This window comes from Podarcis bocagei, assembly GCF_964188305.1.
Source record: "Podarcis bocagei genome assembly, chromosome: 8".
Lineage (NCBI taxonomy): Eukaryota > Metazoa > Chordata > Lepidosauria > Squamata > Lacertidae > Podarcis > Podarcis bocagei.
In genome coordinates this window covers 91309518-91331336 of record NC_138133.1, presented here as the reverse complement: position 1 = coordinate 91331336, position 21819 = coordinate 91309518, and the positions used below count along the sequence as shown (strand labels likewise).

The window sequence follows — 21819 nt, the reverse complement described above, 5'->3', positions numbered from 1 at the left end:
CAGACATTCACAGCTTGGGGAGCCCTGCAGGACTTCCCCGCAGGGCTCTGCAAGCTGCGGATAGGCGCAGCAGGCTGCTATCTGCAGCTTGGAGAGCCCTGCGGGGAAGTCCTGCAGGGCTCCCCAAGCTGCAGGTGTCTGCCCCGCGCGAAGGGCGCTCTGCTTAACAGCGCCCCTTGTGCGGGGCAGCAGGCTGCTATCCGCAGCCTAGGCAGCCCTCCGGGAACTCTTCTGAAGGCTGGCGGGGGAGAAGGGCTTTTCTTCCCACCGCCAGCCTTCAGAACAGCCTTCTGAATGTTGGCGGTGGGGAGGAAAACCTTCCTCCCACCGCAAATCTTCAAAACAGGTCCGGGAACAGAGGAGAAGCGCTGCGCGCCTTCCCCTCTGTTCCCGGACCTGTCCTGAAGGCTTGCGGTGGGAGGAGGGCTTTCCTCCCCACCACCAACATTCAGAATGCTGTTCTGAATGTTGGCGGTGGGGAGGAAAAACCCTCCTCCCACCGCAAGCCCCGGGAACAGAGGAGAAGCGCTGCGCGCCTTCTCCTCTGTTCCCGGACCTCCCACCACAAGCCTTCAGGACAGGTCTGGGAACAGAGGAGAAGGTGCGCTGCGTTTCCCCGCTGTCCCAGGAGATTTCCCTATGGGCTTTCGTCTTGCGAAGCAAGCCCATAGGGAAATTCGTCTTGCGAAGCCTCTAAAAATCGGAAAACCCTTTCGTCTTGCGGGTTTTTCGTTTAGCGAGGCATTCGTCTTGCGGGGTACCACTGTACCTCAGGTTAAGAACAATTTCAGGTTAAGAACAGACCTCCAGAACGAATTAAGTTCTTAACCCGAGGTACCACTGTAATAATTAAAGTTTATTGACAAACGCATACAGAATACAATAGAAATGATGAATGTGGCTAATAGCAAGAAATGTGAAAGGAGAAAAATAAAACACAGGTGCAAAGGAGGGGTAAAAAACCAAGAAACTACTGAGAATACAGTGCCACATTCAATTGTTGCATGTGAGAAATAAAAATTGGGTCAATGTACTTGTCTGTAGAGCAGGGGGTTAGTGGGCTGGTCAGTCGAGTTCGCACAGGAGAGAAACTTCAACCATATTGAGTGAAAAAGACCCATCTCGATGAACCGTTAGTGACTCTCTGTTAATATGCCCTGTGGAACTCCCTCCCACCAGATGTCAAAGAGAACAACAGCTACCAAACTTTTAGAAGACACCTGAAGGCAGCCCTCTTTAGGGAAGCTTTTAATGTTTGATGTATTCCTGTATTTTAATATTTGGTTGGAAGCTGCCCAGAGTGGCAGGGGAAGCCCAGCCAGATGGGTGGGCTATAAATAATAAATTATTATTATTACAATGTCCCAACTACACCTCCCAGGAAGGAGGTGGTGTCGACATGATAGCCATGTTCAAATATATAAAAGGATGTCACATAGAGGAGGGAGAAAGGTTGTTTTCTGCTGCTCCAGAGAAGCGGACACGGAGCAATGGATCCAAACTACAAGAAAGAAGATTCCACCTAAACATTAGGAAGAACTTCCTGACAGTAAGAGCTGTTCGGCAGTGGAATTTGCTGCCAAGGAGTGTGGTGGAGTCTCCTCCTTTGGAGGTCTTTAAGCAGAGGCTTGACAAGCATATGTCAGGAGTGCTCTGATGGTGTTTCCTGCTTGGCAGGGGGTTGGACTCGATGGCCCTTGTGGGCTCTTCCAACTCTATGATTCTATGATTCTATGATTCTATGACTTCCAACGGGCAGCCCCTGTCAATCTGGCTGCAGCAAGAATGCTTCATCCTTCAGTTTAAAAAAAGGATTCCCCCCCCCCAACATTTTTCTGTTCACAGAGGTACATTTCTGTTTACAGAATTTAAAAGGTTATGCAGTGGATTGTTGGAAGTACATTCAAGTCCAGTTTTTGTCCTTGTATGGGTCAAGATGTGTTGCAAACACTAGTTTTAACCTTCTTCCTTTACCCTTAAAACTCACGCTGTGTGCAAACGTAGCTCTTCAATAAGAGGCATACAAACGTGATATTTATTCTTTATCCAGATACTTGGGATCCAGCACAATTTTCTGTCTCCAGGTAGTAGAGAACAGAGGCTGTGTGTCGTAGGTATGACTAGTCACCTGCTGGACAGAAGTCATGGGGGTGCATGTGGCATAAGAGCCCCTGGCCTTCAGCGAACAGGTTCATTCCCTGGAGACCAAGGTGGCTGGCTGCCCTGTCCTGTGGAATTCCATCCCATCAGATGTCAGAGAGATGAGTAACTACATAACCTTTAGAGGTCATCTGAAGGCAGCCCTGAATTGGGAATCTTTTTAATGTGTAATTTTTTATTATGTTTTTATATATGTTGGAAGCCACCCAGAGTGGCCACAGCAACCAGTCTGGTGGGTATGTGTGTGTTACAAATAATAAATTGTTACTGTTCTGAAAGGATACCCTGAATAATCCATAGGGAAATGATGGTGATTGTTCAGTACCATGGGGTGGGTTTCCAGTGCCCCCCCCCAAAGGAATAAACAAAGGCATTTCTTTTTCTGAACATAAAACCATGCCCGGTGCACATTTTTGTTATCACAGTCTAATGCAATCAGGGCTCCAGAAATGAAAGATGAGTAACTGTGGTACTTGCCATGCTTATGGTCCATAGCCTTGCATGTTGATGTTCTGAAGAGCCATCTCTCTTCTCCGCATCGAGGTATCCTCACCTTAGCTAGGCTACCCATTTGGGTTTAACCCTGGAATCCCCCCCCCCAAAGTATCCTGTGCAGCTCTGTTGTTTCCTAACCACGAATTGTGCACCACAGCATTCCTGTACTCCATGTGTTTTAGCACTCGAGAGTAAGCAACAGTGCCCATGTGCAGCCAATGCCACGTGCTCTTAAGTTTCCTTTTTGGAATGGCTGCACCACAGCTGCTCCTGGTGAGACAAGACCCAGTGCATCCCAGCATTTCCAGGATGCACCTCTGGGTGAAGTGGGATTGCTAACTGGCTGTGCGGCCTTTTTTCATATTGCTAAGATTAAGATGGGACGCGGGTGGCGCTGTGGGTTAAACCACAGAGCCTAGGACTTGCCGATCAGAAGGTCGGCGGTTCGAATCCCCATGACAGGGTGAGCTCCCGTTGCTCGGTCCCTGCTCCTGCCCACCTAGCACTTCGAAAGCACGTCAAAGTGCAAGTAGATAAATAGGTACCGCTCCAGCGGGAAGGTAAACTGCGTTTCCGTACACCGCTCTGGTTCGCCAGAAGCGGCTTAGTCATGCTGGCCACATGACCCGGAAGCTGTGCGCCGGCTCCCTCGGCCAGTAAAGCGAGATGAGCGCCGCAACCCCAGAGTCGGCCACAACTGGACCTAATGGTCAGGGGTCCCTTTACCTTTACCTTTAAGATTAAGATGCCTGGGAAGGTGGAGGTGACAAAAGAACTGGAAGATAAATAATCCCAAAGGGCAGGTAGGGAGTGGGAGATAGGAAGTGGGATGCGCCTCTGGGTGTTGACATCACCTTTGAGGAACCACATCCCTGTCAGAAGGGTGGAAGTTTCCCAAGGCAGTCTGAATGTACACACCAGGGCTGAAGCACAAGTTGAATTTGGCTCAAGTTCTCAATGTTCAGGGAAGTTTTTAATGTGTGATATTTTAGTGTTTTTTGGTTTTTATGGAAGCCGCCCAGAGTGGCTGGGGAAACCCAGCCAGATGGGTGGGGTACAAATAATAAATTATTATTATTATTATTATTATTATTATTATTATTATTATTCAGATCAAAGCTGGTTTTGGCACAAGCGTGAACACCATTGGTAGTGTTTCTTGGGAGAACTGGAATTCCTTACATTGATTTAATTTTTATGTATATTTATATATATATAGTGCATGGAATAAGCAGCCTTCCGAGGCCCCACACTAGTGACTCTTCAGGGAAAAGGAGGATCTACCTAGGTGGAAATTGTACTAATTTAAGAAAAACAGATAATCTAGATGGGGAATGTAAAATGCAAGAGTCTTAATATCCCTTCGTTTTAGAAGTTGCAAGGATATGTTATCTACCATAGTTGACGTTGTTTAACTTCTAACACCAGGTGGCACAAGCGAGTTATTTTTGCACTCTCTTCCAATGAGAAATTATAGAGCCAGAGATTTGTTGCACAGATCAAGACTCCCAATCAGCCAATAAAGAGTAATTGCAAGAGGAAGGAATAAGGAAACCACACCTGGTTTTGAGACTTTGTGACTAGTCTCAAGGCCATACAGGGATCTGAACCCAGGTCTCCATCTGGCACTCAAACCACATTGCACCATTAAAACACAAATTCAAGGTCTAAGAAAGAGTGAAGCTTGGAATTTCTTGGGTTGTAGTCGGCTAACTTTTTCTCAGAGCAGACCCACTGAACCTAAATTAGTCATGGCCATTAATTTTAATGCATTTACTCTGAGTAAAAGGTAGTTTTATACAACCTTGTCCCATCATTCAACATATATGTAAAAAAAAAAAATCAGTTCAACTCACCCTCAACTCTGGCTCATGAGGACACAGGAGCCGCACATTTCAGTGTAAGGAAAAACGACTTTGGACAAGGCTTGGCCCCCTCTCCTTATCAGTGCAAAAAAGCACCAGTACATGCATTCAGCTGCTAAAGATGCTCAGTTTGAGTCTCTTCCTATAAATGGAAAGCAGGTGTGCAGAGCTGTTCTGAGGCGCTCAGGAGTCATTGCCCGAGAAATGGACATGGTTAAGCAGATTGCCACCATGCAGATTAATACCTTTGTCGTTCTGAGCACAGCATGTTAGAAAAAGTGGCAGGTGGAACTTAACAGGGTTTTGATGGTGTAAATGATGGTTTTCAGCATTCCTGCCTAGGGAGAGGACTTTGCCTTATGCAGCAGAGTCCACCTCCTCTCCCAGAACAGGAGGGAGAACCTGCAGAAGTGTGATCTGCAGAACTGGTGCGCATGCACCACTATAATTGGTATTTATTAACTTGCTATACTACCCTTCATCTGATCGCAGGGCAGTAGCCAAGTGTCCCTGCAAAGTCCTGGACTTGACCTCTACAGTTGTGCACAGATTCTGGTGTTGTTGGCTGCTCCCGCAGATAAACCAAAGTAGCAGATAAAGGTAAAGGGACCCCTGAGCATTAGGTCCAGTTGTGACCGACACTGGGGTTGCGGCGCTCATCTCGCTTTATTGGCCGAGGGAGCCGGCGTACAGCTTCCGGGTCATGTGGCCAGCAGGACTAAGCCGCTTCTGGCGAACCAGAGCAGCACACGGAAACGCCGTTTACCTTCCCGCCGGAGCAGTACCTATTTATCTACTTGCACTTTTGATGTACTTTCGAACTGCTAGGTTGGCAGGAGCAGGGACCGAGCAACGGGAGCTCACTCTGTGGCAGGGATTCAAACCACCAACATTCTGATCGGCAAGCCCTAGGCTCTCTGGTTTAACCCACAGCAGCACCCATGTCCCAAGTAGCAGATAGAAATGCTTTAAAAGATGAACCACCCCACCCCCCAGTGAATAAGTATTTCCCCAGTCTAGGAAGGGCACTGGTCCACTGTGGCCACGATGCAAGGTAATCAGGAGGTGCTTTGGAAATGAAGGGCTGGGAATTCAAAAGTGGCTGGAGAGCCACACCATCATGTTCTGCAATGCTTAGAATCATAGAATCATAGAGTTGGAAGAGACCACAAGGGCCATCGAGTCCAACCCCCTGCCAAGCAGGAAACACCATCAGAGCACTCCTGACATATGGTTGTCAAGCCTCTGCTTAAAGACCTCCAAAGTAGGAGACTCCACCACACTCCTTGGCAGCAAATTCCACTGTCAAACAGCTCTTACTGTCAGGAAGTTCTTCCTAATGTTTAGGTGGAATCTTCTTTCTTGTAAGTTGGATCCATTGCTCCGTGTCCGCTTCTCTGGAGCAGCAGAAAACAACCTTTCTCCCTCCTCTATGTGACATCCTTTTATATATTTGAACATGGCTATCATATCACCCCTTAACCTCCTCTTCTCCAGGCTAAACATGCCCTTAGCCGTTCCTCATAAGGCATCGTTTCCAGGCCTTGGACCATTTTGGTTGCCCTCCTCTGGAGGAGGAGTGTGCTACTGTGCTACTGGCACACTCTGCCTAAAAGCTGAAGAATAAAGGCTGAGCTTCCCCAAACTGAATGAACAGTGCTTCATGAATGTTCAGCGAAAACACCCAAGGATACAAGCTGCACGGCGTACTTTCAAAAAACGTTATTGTACAATATTCACATCATAAAAATAAAAACCTTTATTGATAGTATGAACGTTTAAGGTTTAATGCTGCCAGCTATAAAAATGGTAAAAAGACCTTCTGCTTCAGACATTTGACTTTACAAATATACAGATGTTAATGACAATTAATACTAGATTATGCAGTCTGAACTTCATTAAATTCCCATTAGCCAGTGACAAACCTCTCTAGCAACACACGATTCAGAGAAGGTTAAACATTATATTCCCATACACACAAGTCTATAGAGAACTTAAAATACTAACCCTAGAAGTCTCACTGGATTAGCTGGAACCATTTTAATAGTTGTGCTTTGTTTAATCTCAGAAGAAGATTAGGCTACTAGCAAAAATACATCTTTCCTCTTGCATTCTCCCTTCCTATAATCCATTGTTGAATACAGTACTCAGTGCATTTCCTAATAAAATTATTGTATATAAATCTCTATCATATCGTAAAGAAAGGATACAAGTTAGTGTAAACACAAGGAAATATTTAAAGGGCTGCTACAAAACCCTCCTGTTTAAGATTAGAAGAGACGCTGGAAGGAAACCATTCACCCCATTTTCAGCTGCACAGCCCACATCCAGACACCCGGAAAAGCACAAGCGAGCTGTTCTGTGTGCTTGTCAGAGTTGTTTCCTATCTGCCTGCAAGCAACCAGCAATTACAATTGGCCAGAAAAATGGGAACTGCAGCACACGGATCAAAATTTAAGAGGGATGGGATCATGTGGCAGGACCTCCTGCGTCCTCATATGCCCGAGAGCCTGCCCTCAGAAATAACAGTCAGTTGGCCAAAATGCTTCCAGCAGAGCAATAGACCAACTTGCAAGACCAGAGAGTGGCATTTTGGAGCAGCACCTATATATATATTTTTAAAAAACAAGTATTCAAGAGCTTTGGTCCAGTGAAGGAATAGGACAACCTTCTCCCCCCTGCCAAGGGCTGCATTCCCTCAGAGGAAACTGACGGAGGGCCGTGGGGGCTAGACGCAGGGTTGGACAGGGCCAGAACTGCAGGTCCTCAGCACACCTCATGCTGTTTCTCTCGCCCCAAAGATTGGAGAGTGAACATTTATGCGTGAGATGGCTGTGAAACAAAACAGTAACCGTCTCTCCCCTCGGAACACACAGACATGCCCCTCTGGAAAGTGCTTTTCTCTTCCTGCCGGCAGAGGGAAAGGCTTTTGCAGGTACCAATGGGGCAGGATCTGCACCTGCAAAGCTCCCCCTGGTCAGGTGGGGAGCGTGTCCACGCTGGAGGCTGTAAGGAGCAGGAAGAGGAGGGCCACTCGCGTCTCGCCATATGACAAAGAAGATGACCTGCTGGTCCTCATGTAAAAACAGCAACATTATATTACAATTTTAAAATGTTTATTTGTGCAGATTGATTCTGGGGGAAATGGCGAAATGTGTTAAGGTCAGTGTATTCGGAAGCTTGACCACACACTCCTGCAATATCTCAGGGCCAAGCAGCCTGGCACCATTTGAGACAGGAGCCAGACACATGGCTTGCGAGGGTCAAAGGCGTAAGACATGTACAGTACAGGGAGCTTCCTCATTAGAACGAAGACTTCTTCAGTCCTGTATCTGCCCCATGTCACTAACCATCTTTACTAGGGGAAAAGTTCTCAGATGTAGGGGATATCAAGCTTAAGAACAGCTTCCTCGTGGGTTGAATCCAACGCCGTGCCGCTGTTTAAGTGGGACATACTTCACTCTTCCCCCTACCCCACCCCACGGCCCTCCATGCACTCTCAAAACCTGGAGAGTTTGCAGCCCTTCGGGAGAAATTCTGGGGATGGAGGGAAGAGAGAAAGGTCACATCCCAGTGTGCAAGCGGTGTTGGATTTCGCCCCGTAAGTGTAGTTCCTCGTTCTCTTTTTCTTTTTCGAGATATGAAGAATTTCAACGATATCATCAAACCAAGATTAAATGAGTTGTGTGCACAACCTGAAGATTCCCCTCTTTTCCCACATATATATGCATCTCTACGTGAAACGTAATAATAATGATTTGGTTTCCACAGCGCTGCCAGGGAGGTTGGGCTGCCTTCTCTCAGCAAGCGCCCCTTAGGCAGCAAGACCGATGTCAGCTCGACATACAGGATTGCTGCGGCATGAGCACATTTTAAGTTATTGCTTTGGATCGTCTAGTATGGATCCCTATCCTTCCAATGCAAAAACCTGTATAGAATTGACTAACCATTTCTCATTTCAAGTAACGTTGAAGATCTTTATCAAATAACAAGATCCCGCTCTCAGAAGTTCTACACACACACACATACAACAGTAGACTATGTGAAGAATATTAAAAGCTAGCTTTCATGATTTAATCTCGCCTATTTTATCTCTCTGCGTAAGAGAAAAATGCAAGGAATGGATACTTGACTGGGGAAAAAGAAAACCCAAACAAACTGGCACCCTGATTGTTTAAAGCTCCCAAAGTGTTTTTAAAGAAAGGTTATGTCGTCAGAAAGGCCTGGGTTGCCTAAAGCTCAGCAACAGGGGCCAAAGTGCTCCTGACACAGCAGCTACATGGACTGACTTGGTTCATAGCAGGGAAACAACTGACCGACTCTAGCGGTCACCTTTGGAACATTCCCCTTCTGTAGTGTACTGCGAACTGGAAAGGATTAAGAACAGTGTTGATTTCAACATTCATGATTCAGAGAGGAAACTGCTTTCTGCAGTTGGACGATCCCTTCTGGGATTTGCAGAGAATCACATTCATATCTGCAGGCTTAAGCTCAGGCACTTCTTAGAAAATGTCTGTCTGGAATGGAAGTTTGCATGGAGTGTTGTGTTTTTTTCTGCATAATTTAAAAATGAGTGTTCCGTCGTCGTAGTCCGCTCCCAGCATCAGGAATTCACCGCATCTCTCCGTCTCTTTTTCTCTCTCTGTTTGATGTGCCTGCTGCTATGAGAGACCTTGAGGCTCTAGTGTTTAAGAAAGGTCTGTACACAAGTCGTGCTATTTTCTACACGCTATAAAATAAAAGGAAAAGGACACTAAGTGTGTTATACAAACAGATTTTTGTTACTACCCAAATAATAAATAACATGGAGTGGCTAAGACAGTGTTTCAGCTCTGGGAATTGCAAACGCTCGGATTGCAGCTCTTTCTGGAGACTAGCTGTTGGCTGGCAGTAAGATCTCAATTTCCTTCCCATTGGCCACCACGGCATTGATTGAGCAGCTGCTCACCAAGTCCGCAGGGGAACCCAGAGAAGGTGCCTGAGAGGAGGTCTTCGTCGGTGGAGTGTGGCTGGCTGGAGAAGGAGCCAGACCAGGTTTCTTTGGAGGAATCGGCGGAGGGTTCCCTCTTTCTGCTCTGGGTATGGTTGGCGATTTAATGCCAGGCGAGAGCGGGCTCAGCGGGCTGGAGACTTTGCCCGGGCTAGACTCGCTTTTGGGGCTCATGGCGCTGGCCAGGGTCCGGTAGTCTGTGCCAAAGGGGGAGCTGTTGGGCGAGACGGGCTTGATGGGACCCTGCTGGCTGGTGAACCTGGAGAGGACCTGAGTGACGGTGTTGCGGGCAAGCTGCTTGGCGGCCGAGTTGTCAACGAGGGTGGGCGACAGGTCCCTGGACGGAGGGCTTTGGAGACCGCTCGACGGGTGGTCCTGATCAGCTTGGGACTGGAATTTGTGGCGAGCAGCGTGGAAGCGCTGGTTGATCCCCACCTGGTAAGAAGACTGGTAACTGGGGCTGCTGGCCGAGGCTCCAACCAAGCGCTTAGTCATCACTGGGGAGGAGCACGGGGAGGATGTCAGCGAGGAAGAGGCAGTGTTGCTCGGAGACAAGGAGATCCCACTGGAAGGCAGCGGCGGGATGGATGGGGAAAGAGACTCTGTCCTCACCGGGGAGCTGCTGTTTTCGGTGGGACCCTCAGGAGTGGACCCGGCAGGCTTGCTCTTCTCCAGATTCTCCATGCTGGGCTGGGCTGGCTCCACGCTTGCTTGTGCATCAACCTCACAGTGCCCATTTGCCTTGGCATAAGAGTGGGGGGCCGTGGCAGTGACAGGCGATAGGGCACGTGCCAGTTTGATGGTGCTTCCCTGGCTCTCCTTCAAGGGGCTTTCTGTCTGGCAAGCGACGGACCGATATGGGTCTTCTGTGACGGTCGCAATGGACACCTTGGCGACACTTGGTGGAGGCTTCTCTGCTTTGCAGGAAGCCTCCAGCTCCTTGAGGGTCTGCTTCAGCTGCTCCACTTCTTCCTTCAGGGCCTTGGTGCGGTTCTCTTCCCGGTTCAGCTTGGCTCTCAGCTGCTCTCGCTCGATGTCGAACTCAGAGAGTTGCTTCTCGACCTGGGCCTCCATCTGCAAGCCCCTCTTCTTCTTGGCTGCCAGCTCCTCCTCCAGCTGGCTCACTTTGCTCCTCTCCTTCTCCAGCTTCCCGCTCAGCTCCCCCAGCTTCTGCCCCTCCTCCGCAGCCTTGGCGGCAGCTTTCTTGCACTCCAGCACCAGCATGGAGGAGAGCTGCTTGTGATGGGCGTGCTCCTCCTCCAGCTGACTCGAGAGCTTCTTCTGCTCCCTTTCAAACTTCTTCACCTGGGACTTCTCAAATTCCAGCTGGAGGGGAAGAGAAAGAGGCTTAGGGGGAGGAGGGGACCATGTTTGGCTTCTCAAACACTCTCCACAAACAGAAAGACCCTCAAAGTCAGTTGTGTCAGGTAACGAGGGGAGAACGAGTGCAAAAAAAAACCAAAGGTCTTTCTTGTGAAAATTCTGCCCTCCCAGGCTGACAGGTGTCTAAATCAACGGAAGATGATTTAGACGCCTGTATAATAATAATAATTTAATAATTTATTATTTGTACCCTGCCCATCTGGCTGGGTTTCCCCATTCACTCTGGGCTGCTACACTAAAATACAATAACCTATTAAATATTAAAAAACTTCCCTAAACAGGGCTGCCTTCAGATTTCTTCTAAAAGTCTGGTAGTTGTTCTTCTCTTTGACATCTGGTGGGAGGGAGTTCCACAGGGAGGGCGCCACCACCAAGAAGAATCTCTGCCTGGTTCCCTGTAACTTGGCTTCTCTCAGTGAGGGAACTGCCAGAAGGCCCTCGGCGCTGGACCTCAGTGTCTGGGTAGAACGATGGAGGTGGAGACACTCCTTCAGATATACTGGACCGAGGCCATTTAGGGCTTTAAAGGTCAGCACCAACACTTTGAATTGTGCTTGGAAACGTACTGGGAGCCAGTTTAGGTCTTTCAAGACCGGTGTTATATGGTCTCGGCACCAGCTCCCAGTCACCAGTCTAATTCTTGAGTACATAATGTAGGTCGGGAGTGGGCACTTCCTGCAAACTGAGGGCCACATTCTCTTAGGTTAACAGTGTAAGAGACTTCCTACTTGCAGTAGGTAGGGGTGGAGTCAAAAATCCATTCATCCTATCACACAAACACAAACCTGTTCCCACTGTGCGACTGCAATTTGAAATGGGGGGAGGGGGAATTCCCTCCCCTCCAGGCAAATGGTAGGCATTGAGCCTCCAGTCCAGAATGGGACCAGGGGTGGGCTTTTAAACTTTGCTCCCACTGCAGCCATTGGCACTGGGGGGAAATTCAACTGACCCCCGTTTCTTCCCATGGGTAAACAGAAGAGGGGAGAGAAGACAATCATATTTGCACTACCACTAAAATGCACACCGCAGAGCCAAAGGGTATATCAAATTTCATAAGCTGCATTTCCTTTTATCCTCAAATGTTATTTTAAAAGACCTATATTGGCTCCCAGTATGTTTCCGAGCACAATTCAAAGTGTTGGTGTTGACCTTTAAAGCCCTAAATGGCCTCGGCCCAGTATACCTGAAGGAGCGTCTCCACCTCCATCGTTCTGCCCGGGCACTGAGGTCCAGCACCAAGGGCCTTCTGGAGGTTCCCTCATTGCGAGAAGCAAAGCTACAGGGAACCAGGCACAGGGCCTTCTCGGTAGTGGCACCCGCCCTGTGGAACGCCCTCCCACCAGATGTCAAGGCAATAAACAACTACCAGACTTTTAGAAGACAACTGAAGGCAGCCCTGTTCAGTGAAGTTTTTAATGTGTGACATTTTAATGTATTTTTAATCTTTGTTGGAAGCCGCCCAGAGTGGCTGGGGAAACCCAGCCAGATGGGTGGGGTACAAATAGTAAATTAATAATAATAACGCGGGTGGCGCTGTGGATAAAACCACAGTGCCTAGGACTTGCCGATCGTATGGTCGGCGGTTCGAATCCCCGCGGCGGGGTGAACTCCCGTCTTTCGGTCCCAGCTCCTGCCCACCTAGCAGTTCGAAAGCACCCTTAAAGTGCAAGTAGATAAATAGGTACCGCTTTATAGCGGGAAGGTAAACGGCGTTCCGTGTGCTGCGCTGGTGCTGGCTCACCAGAGCAGCTTTGTCACGCTGGCCACGTGACCCGGAAGTGTCTGCGGACGGCGCCGGCTCCCGGCCTCTAGAGTGAGATGAGCGCACAACCCTAGAGTCTGACAAGACTGGCCTGTACGGGCAGGGGTACCTTTACCTTTTTACTACTACTACATCTCTTTGCTTCTTTATGTGTTCCTACAAAGACCAAAACCGACTGGCCTCTGCAACGGAGCAAAAACTCTCCCTCTAGTAAGTCTCCTTCCACGTTTGCAGGGGGAGAGCCAAGTCTCGGAGACAGAAATACTGGTGCTGGCTGCTGGTCTCCTCACCCACGCAAGACAAGTTCTCTGTGTTAAACAGCAATTAATCACTCCTCCCTGAACGCTGAGTAAGGAGTGAGAGGGCATACCTGTTGGGTGAGCCGCTCTCGCTCCTTTTCTAGCATGTAGGTGACATCATCCCCTTCAGCAGTATCTTGGGCGTGCCTCTGCCTCTCTTCCTCAAGATCCAAGATTACCTTTCAAAAGAGAAAAGAACACCATCCATCACCTTGAAAGACAGGAATAATTACAAGTGTATCCAGATGTGCAGGCCAGGTCCCTTTCTGCCGAAAGCAAAAATGAAAGCTCTAAAGAAGGCATGCAGAACCCCTGACCTTTACTTACGTGTAAGGGTTCTGAGAAACTACACTATCAACGCACCCCCGTCCATTTTTGGCAATTTTCAAGGTTTGTCCTCTTTCGGCTTGTGAAAGAAATGACAAAAACATGCAGAAAGAACAGCAACAGACACGCACATAGTGACACTTTGCTGAAATAATTTGCTGAACAATTCTGAAAACCTGAATCAGTTGTTATATGAATTTGAGCCCAGCAGAAGAAAACCTAAACAGAAGGACAAAAACAGACGCTCAGAAGAATGAAAGTCTTCAGGATGCTGACTGGGTCAAAAATGAAATTTGTACAAATAGAGTTTTGTTGTGTGTTAATTTAGAGAGTCAACTGTTTCAGTCACTAGCAGCACAAAAACCAGGGAGAGAAAATGAGGAATCTTGTAGCACTTCGAATAAATCTACCTCAACTGCTTGAAAACCTCTTTTGAGCAGCATTTGGTAACAGCTGGGAGCTGGAGATTGTTTCCAGCCCATTCCAAGAGAATCATGGTGCATGAAAGAGCTTTGACCGCTAGAGTCGGTCAGTTGTTCCCCTGCTATGAACCAAGTCAGTGTGGCTGAGGGTACCTTTGGCCCACAGGCCTGAGCTTCCCCACCCCTGAGCTAGATCATCTTTAATCAATTCTGAGAAGTTCCCTGTGGTTCCAATAGCAGCATCAATAGTAAAAATCACAACACGTTTGTGTTTTAATATCTGAGGAGTGCTAGTTAGAGGCATCATATAGAGGATGTTAGCCCTGCAACGTGATTTTACTGAACATAAGCAACATTTGAGACACATAAATGTGCAAAACAGCAATGAAAATGTCACATCAAATTATAAAAGTGGTCCAATATGTAATGTTAACCTGTTACGCAGTATCTTTCTTTCTTTTTCCCCCTTCCCTCCCTCCCACCTCATGAAACCCACCTTTCGATGCCTGCTCTCTGCAGCTGCGAGCTGGGACAACATTTTTTCCTGCATATTCTTGCAGTGTTTCATCACAACCTTCAGGATGGACAAGGGATTGGCACAAACGGGCTGCTTATCGCCATGGTTCTCTTCCTTCAGCGCCTCAAAATCCCTCTGAAGAGCCATCAGCGGATCACTGATGTTGAATTTTCCATAGCGCTCTTCAATGAAAGCATCTCTGCGCTGGGCCTGAAACACATGACCAAGTTTTTCACGTTGTTAGCTACCAAAGAAAAGGAAAAAGAGAACCCTCAAGATAAAATCCGCATGGAAACAGGAGTCATGAAAGGCTGGTCGGAGTAAAAAAGCAGCATAATGACCAGCTGAGATGCACAAATGGGGGACAAAGGAGACATTCTAGAGGCCCCAACAAACAATAGGGGGACTTTAACCCCCCAAAAGAGAGTCACTTATGACAACATTGCAATGCTTATGGTAGTTATCACAGGAGCCAACTCCTAGAGGCCGAGGGGTCTTTGCCCCCCCCCCAAATATTTGAGCTCCTCACCAAGTTAATGGACATTATTATTCAAATGGTGTGCATGCACTGCGTCATGTGATCGATTATGTGGTGCGGGGATCACCTGCCCCACTCAATATTTTGTTCAAGTTGGCACCTGGTAGTTATTGCTTATAACAACAACATATTTTTATACGTACAGTGGTACCTCGGGTTACATACGCTTCAGGTTACAGACGCTTCAGTACCTCGGGTTAAGAACTTTGCTTCAGGATGAGAACAGAAATTGTGCTCTGGTGGCGCGGTGACAGTGGTAGGCCCCATTAGCTAAAGTGGTGCTTCAGGTTAAGAACAGTTTCAGGTTAAGAACAGACCTACAGAACAAATTAAGTACTTAACCCGAGGTGCCCCTGTAATTTCACAGGTGTAATATACCATCTATACATCATTTTCATCATATTTTCTTTCAAGGCATTGTAAGCTGTAAATTTTATTCTTTCTTTCCACAACCTCTCCCATTCTTTAAGCTGTATGTTATATCCAAAATCTGGTCAACCTTCCCAGTTTGGGTGCACTGAATGTACCATATGATTTCCAAATTGTTTTTGGCCTTTGTGTTCATTAGTGCTTCAAGATGCTATATAGTCTCCATAGTCTCCCATCACACCTCTTGGGTAAAGTTAGTACAGTGGTACCTCGGGTTACATACGCTTCAGGTTACAGACTCTGTTAACCCAGAAATAGTCCCTCGGGTTCAGAACTTTGCTTCAGGATGAGAACAGAAATCGTGCTCTGGCGGTGCAGCAGCAGCGGGAGGCCCCTTTAGCTAAAGTGGTGCTTCTGGTTAAGAATAGTTTCAGGTTAAGAACGGACCTCCGGAATGAATTACCGTATTTTTCGCTCTATAAGATGCACCAGACCATAAGACGCAACTAGTTTTTGGAGGAGGAAAACAAGAAAAAAATATTCTGAATCCCAGAAGCCAAAAAAGCAAGAGGGATCACTGCGCAGCGAAAGCAGCGATCCGATCCCTCTCACTGTTCTGGCTTCTGGGATAGCTGCGCAGCCTGCATTCGCTCCATAAGACGCACACACATTTCCCCTTACTTTTTAGGAGGGAAAAAGTGAGTCTTATAGAGCAAAAAATACAGTAAGTACTTAACCCTAGGTACCACTGTAGGTGGTTCCTTCTATTAGGATAGACTGAATGGATCCGAAGAGGAGAGGGAAGCTGTAAAGGACCACCAGGGACTGCCACCCCTCTGAGCTTTCCCCTTTTGTGCAGTGGCAGGATCAGGGCCCCAGTCAGTAGGGCTGGAGAATGGCTGGGAGGCAAGCCTGCAGTCAGACAAGGCCTGCTATTCCTCCTCCCTGTTGTGTGGCCCTGATACAACAGATGAGTTACGGACTCATTGTTAAAACCGTGTTTATGGAAGACAATCTTACTCGGCTACGAGGGATCGCCAAAGAAGGAGGGGAGATGCACAACTGTTGTAAACTAGGCTTCAGAGTTCCTTTGGTGCTGGCATTAACCCTTTTCTTTCTTTTTTTTAAAGCACTGTGTCTGGGTCCATCTGACAAACCACAATGCACAGGGGCTCTTGCCTCAGAACACAATGCTATGTGTGATACTGAAATTAATACCTTATAACAAGCCGCAAAGGAGAGCAGAAACCTGATCAGTATCCTTCCCTCCAGCCATGATTTGCACCATCATTAACTGCAGCTATCAATTTACACCACCACTTTCCCCAGCAGGAAATCATTTGCAGGAAAAGGAAGCCCAGCTTCCAAATGCAGAGGTCTGTGGTTGTTTTAATTACTGCCAAAAAAGAAATTCCCAAGATCAGCACAAAGGAACCCTTTCAGCCGAAGACCCAAGGGTCACACACACCCCTATGACCCCTTTGTGTTAGCTTGCGATGACTGATGGACACATCAAGGCTGGGCAGTCGCTGGCTGGACAGCCGGCTTCCTCTTCCATTGTTGGCAACCCTGGGCTAACAGATTACAAATGCACACAGGGATCTATTTATAAACTACAATGTAGTAAAGCGGACTTGATAATGGGTCACAAAAGAGTCCAGGATTTGCTTTAGATCTGGGCATTTGAAAGGGATTAAATTTCTCCAGGCGGTGGGGTTCAGCAATTTTACAAACAAGAGTGGCTGGGGAAACCCCGCCAGATGGGCAGGGTATAAATAAATTATTATTATTATTATTATTATTATTATTATTATTATTATTATTATTATTTAGGCGGTATCTCCTCTTGCGATGTAAGAAGGCATCCCTTTTCGTTCTGCCCTGCATTTGCCACTTGCAGCACTGTTTCCATTCCACTACAATGCGTCTTCCACCAAAAATGGCATTATTTGCCTCCCTGTGCACTGTGGTGAATTCTGTAACAATTCACATTAAGTAATTATGCAAATTACACTGTCATCACAGTTTTCTACCCAGGTCATATCAATGCAAAGGGAATGCAATGCAAATAAAGGGTAGAACCATGATCAACTGCATATTGTCTGTGGACTGAATGCAACAACAATGAATCTTATTCACTGAATTGATTTCCCTTCTAGATATGGGACGAATAAATGAACAGCAATTTCTGCTCCTATTTCCATTTCTCTGTCTTTCCTACTCTTCTCCCCTAATTTCTACCAAACACTCGCAACCGGCAGGGGTAGACAGTAGGAAGCTGGAGGGCAGGGTAGCTGGGTTTGAGAACTCATTTTATGGTAATGACAAATATATTGTCTTTTAGAAATCAAACCTCCCTTGGAAACTCGTCAGACCACTAGGCTAGCTCACATAGAATGGACCACTCCTCCATACAGGAACTCAAACGGAGCTGATGGCAGTCCTGACTTCTGTGTGACCTGTTTTTTGTGTGTTTCCTTTTCAAATTGCTCCTGAACCCTGCCTCTCACTTTAGAGAGTCTGGAGTTAGTCTGTAGGAAAAGTTAAGCCCCTTGGCTGGCATAACTGGGGGTGAAGTGGGCTGAAACTTTCTGGAGAGAGGCTGGGAGGTGACTTCGACCCCCACCTGAAACCCCGGAGAGCACTACCAGTCAGAGTAGACATTACTAGGCTAGACGGATCAGTGGTCTAACTTGGTATATGTTCTGCTTTTTATGTTCTGCTCCTGCTATCTGATGGCACAACAAAAGACTGCCACTTACATAAAGGTTTCTTGACTTGGCAAGGCGTATTTGACAGGTCAGTCTTTGCTCTCTCGACTCCATATGCAAAACAATTATAGACTCGAGGGATTGTCTTTTACGTCACTTTGCTCAACAATATCCCCCCCCCCCCCGGCATTGTATGTTCTGGCTCAAGGCTGCTTCGTACATTTACTGGTACACGTCAGACAGTTCCACTTCTGGCATTTTAGCTGTAGTGGATCTGTCAAGAATGTGCTAAAACGAAACAGTGAAGCAGCCCTCCGTCTGAAGGCTAATGGAAATTTTTTGGTCTCCTGACTGTTCTGGGAAATCCATCCCAGAGTCTCCTTCCTTGTTCAAGGCACATAAAAGCTCTCAGCGCACAAAACAAGTCCCAGTTTACCGACTGAGTCACATGTTCTGAACCACAGACACCACCACTGTCCCACTCTGGGATGAGAACACTGACACCCATTTAGAACTACTGAGCAGAGAACAACAAGGCATTTCATGAATCGCTTCTACAACTGGAGAGGAAAAACACCCCAGGAAATTTAAGAAGCGGAATGGTGCTAGCCTAATCTCAGTCCACACAAATACAAAATGAAAGAGCAGTGCCGCTTCACTTAACGACTGTTCAGTAAATGTAATGCCAGTCTGGAGAGCGAGACTGCTGATCGACCACATATTCATCCCTGTGAGGATTGAAGCATGCGGAAGAGTAATCCTACAGAGAATCCGAGATTAATTTATACAAAAGCAGCAAAGTAATTCTCTCCTGTTACTATTTGTCTCTTCAAAATCTGTTCTTAACTAGCTTAAGAAGAGCGCCAAACCGGTATGGTTTGCATACTCTCAATGCAGCTTATAATGTCATTTCAAATAAGCCTGACCTGATTAAGTTTTGACTACAGTAAACCTAACGAGTAGGGGCAAAGCTATTCAGAAAAGAACGGCCGTCCAAAGGTAAGCTTCTGGGATCCAGAAAAACCAGAGACTGTATTCTGTTCAAAACTTCTAGTCACTTACACAAGGTAGATGCTTTAAAGGTTTTTAAAGGACACAGCCACTGTGAATGCCCATGTTTCTCATGGTAGAGGGGCTCTCCCCCTGAAGAGCTAATTGGTAAAAGCCTGATCAAGTACAGAGGTTATTTGCATTAGAAAAAGAATTCGCAAACAGCATTTATGGCAGGGAAACGAAAACATTTGGAAATAGTCATGTTTTCCCAGCTGTTTAGGATTACTGTAAACATCAAAAAGGAAATAGGGAAAAGAACAGTAAACAAAAATACTGAAATATATACAGGGGCTGAAATTGAAAGTACACCAAGGTAACAACAACAAAATTACAGGTGGATTTCTGACTGAATCAGTGACTCCAACAAGGGGCTGTATTATTTACTTGCTTTCAGGTAAGAAGGCACAACAGTTCTCAAAATTGAAGGGTTTAACAACCTGGTCATCAAGGCCTCTTGAGAATGGAAATCAGTCTTTCATCCTTTCTAGGTGGGAGTTAGCAAAGACCTCCTGCAAAGAAAATTCCCTAGATGGTTTCAGATCCACTTCTGAAAGGTCAGTAATCTGGGACTTCCGGGGGCGGCGCGAAACTGTAATGGCGGTCCTCTTCGAGCTCTGAAGAGGGGCTCCGCGGAAAAGGGTCGTTCGCTGCGGCATAGCGACGACCCATCAAGATAAACCACGGGTAGAGTGAGCCCGTGGCCGTGGGACTCGGCGGGCACCAGAAGCTGCTCCGAAAACACAGAAGGGACCCCGTAAGGAGACCCGGAGTGAAGGAGGGGTAGCGGTGCTGTGAGTTCATCGCTCTTTCCGCGGAAGTGAAGCCGCGCGGCTGTTACAGATGAGCGCTGATCCTTCTTCCTAAAATCAACACCAAACTGCAAGTAACATACCCGTGAGTAAAGGGGACAAAAATTTGGCAAAGAATTTCGTAAATTTGGCTGAAAGCGGGAGACGAGAAAAGGGAAGTCCGTCTTCCGACATTGCTGACAAGATCAAAGCAAAGCTTTAAAAAGCGGAAGCGCTTGAAACGGGACTTTGGGAAGCTTTAACTTTTTCGTGCTATTAAACCTGCTTTTTTTCCTGCTGAACTGAAGGTGGAAAGGGACTTTGATTATAAGAACGAGTAACGGGGGTTCTCCTCCTACCTTCCCCTCCCTTTGGGGTGATTTTTAAAGAGCCAGATCGTCGGGCTGCCGGAGAGAGAGACTGTGCTAAACTGCGGAAACAGTTGCAAACTTTGTAAAAACTTTGTTGGAGTATAACTGATACATTTGAGCAGGAAAGTTTGGATGTGATATTGTTGCAAGCACCCCTTGTGAAACTTTGTTGAACTTTAAAAGGTGCTCTGGGGAATTTTGAATCTTTGAAGGGACTGTTGGATATTGAACTTACTGAGTCGAAAAAATTTGGAACTTTAATGGCGGACTACTTCCTTCTTTGTCTTTGAAACTTGGTGGCACTCCCCCTACAGGGCTTTTGGATTATAAAATCCTGGGAACTGACTTTTGTTTTGAATTCCACTTTACCGGTTGTTTATAATTGAATTTGTCTTTCTCATGGAACAATAGACAATTTGACCTTGAACACTGACAGATGTGTAATGAGTGGTGCAGGGAGAACAAGAGCATCTAAAGCTAAGGAATCTAAAGAGGCCAAGGAGAAAGAAAAGGAAAGAAAACCAGCACAACTTGTACAAACAACACTGACCCAAGGACGCCGATCGTCGGTTCCAGCTGTACTGGTGACCCAAAGGGAACAAGGGGAAACAACTGGGAAGTCCACTGAGGAAGATATGGCAGCAGGTGGGTCAGATACACTATTTAAACAAATATTGGAGCAATTATCAAGTTTAAACCAGAAGGTGGACGACCAGTCTTTGAAGATAGATAAAGCAACTTCCTCGATTCAAAAATTGACTGATCAAGTTTCCCAGCACACGCAAGCCATAGAGAATCTGCAAGGAGCAACAGCGGAAAATCGGGAATTGGCTGGAGAAGCAATCCAGAAAGTGGGAGCTCTACAAAAAGAAGTGGAAGAAATAAAAGGAGAAGTTAAGCCCCTGCACAAACAGGTGGGTGAACAACAAGTTTATCTGTCAATGGTGGAACTGAAAAATCGTGAGAATAACATCAAATTGAGAGGCATCCCGGAACTAGAGCAAGGAGATTTGATTGGATACTTAACACAGGAATTTTCGAAGTTCTGGGGTTTAAAGGAAGACACAGATTTTAAGAATGTCTCGGCATATAGACTGGGAAGAGTGGTAAAGAAAGATAGATCCAGAGACTGTCTGATAATTTTAAGATCAAAGGAAGAGAGGGATAAGATCCTAGGTCTTCATTTCAAAAAAGCAATTGAAATACAAGATAAAAGGGTGGAAATCTATAGAGATATCCCGAGACAGCTGTTGGATCTTAGAGCCACCTATTCAGAACTAGCAAAATTGCTGAGATACAACGCAATTCCCTACAGGTGGGAGTTTCCACAAGGATTATCTTTCACCTACAAAGAAAGGAAGGTTAAAATTAGAACACCTGAAGATAACCAAAAGTTCCTTCATGACCACGGAGAAGATCTCCAAAAAGGAGTGGATTGGCTTCCAGCTGTACCGGCACCAATATTGCCTGAAAGCGGGCCAACGCCTGCACCCTCGGGATCTGAGCAAAAGGAAGGCACCCCATCTTAAGAACGTTTAAAATAGAACAGGATGTCTCTGCAGCTACTTAGCTGGAACATAAATGGCGGGAATTCTCCGGAAAAAAGAAGGAGGATATTCCATATTTTGAAAAAAGAACAATTGGATGTAATATGCCTTCAAGAAACACATGTGACTAGGCTCCACAGGAAAGTATTAATTAATAAAAGACTTGGCCAAGAATTTATCTCATCAGACAAAGTCAAAAAAAGAGGTGTTGTAATTTATGCA

The 21819-nt window shown here is 46.5% G+C and overlaps 1 protein-coding gene across 2 annotated transcripts in view; it reads right to left on the bottom strand.

Annotated features, from left to right (window-relative positions):
* Positions 1-6255: 6255 nt before the first annotated feature.
* LOC308592800 (CTTNBP2 N-terminal-like protein) overlaps positions 6256-21819 on the bottom strand; it is a 41275-nt gene continuing 25711 nt past the window's right edge. For both annotated transcript variants that reach the window (XM_081204656.1, XM_081204657.1), the window contains exons 3-5: positions 14200-14430; positions 13026-13133; positions 6256-10836 (exon numbers count right to left, since the gene is read on the bottom strand). In XM_081204656.1, the coding sequence (XP_081060782.1) occupies positions 9394-10836; positions 13026-13133; positions 14200-14430 (1782 nt within the window). In that variant the 3' untranslated portion in view covers positions 6256-9393. The remainder of the gene's footprint in view (positions 10837-13025; positions 13134-14199; positions 14431-21819) is intronic.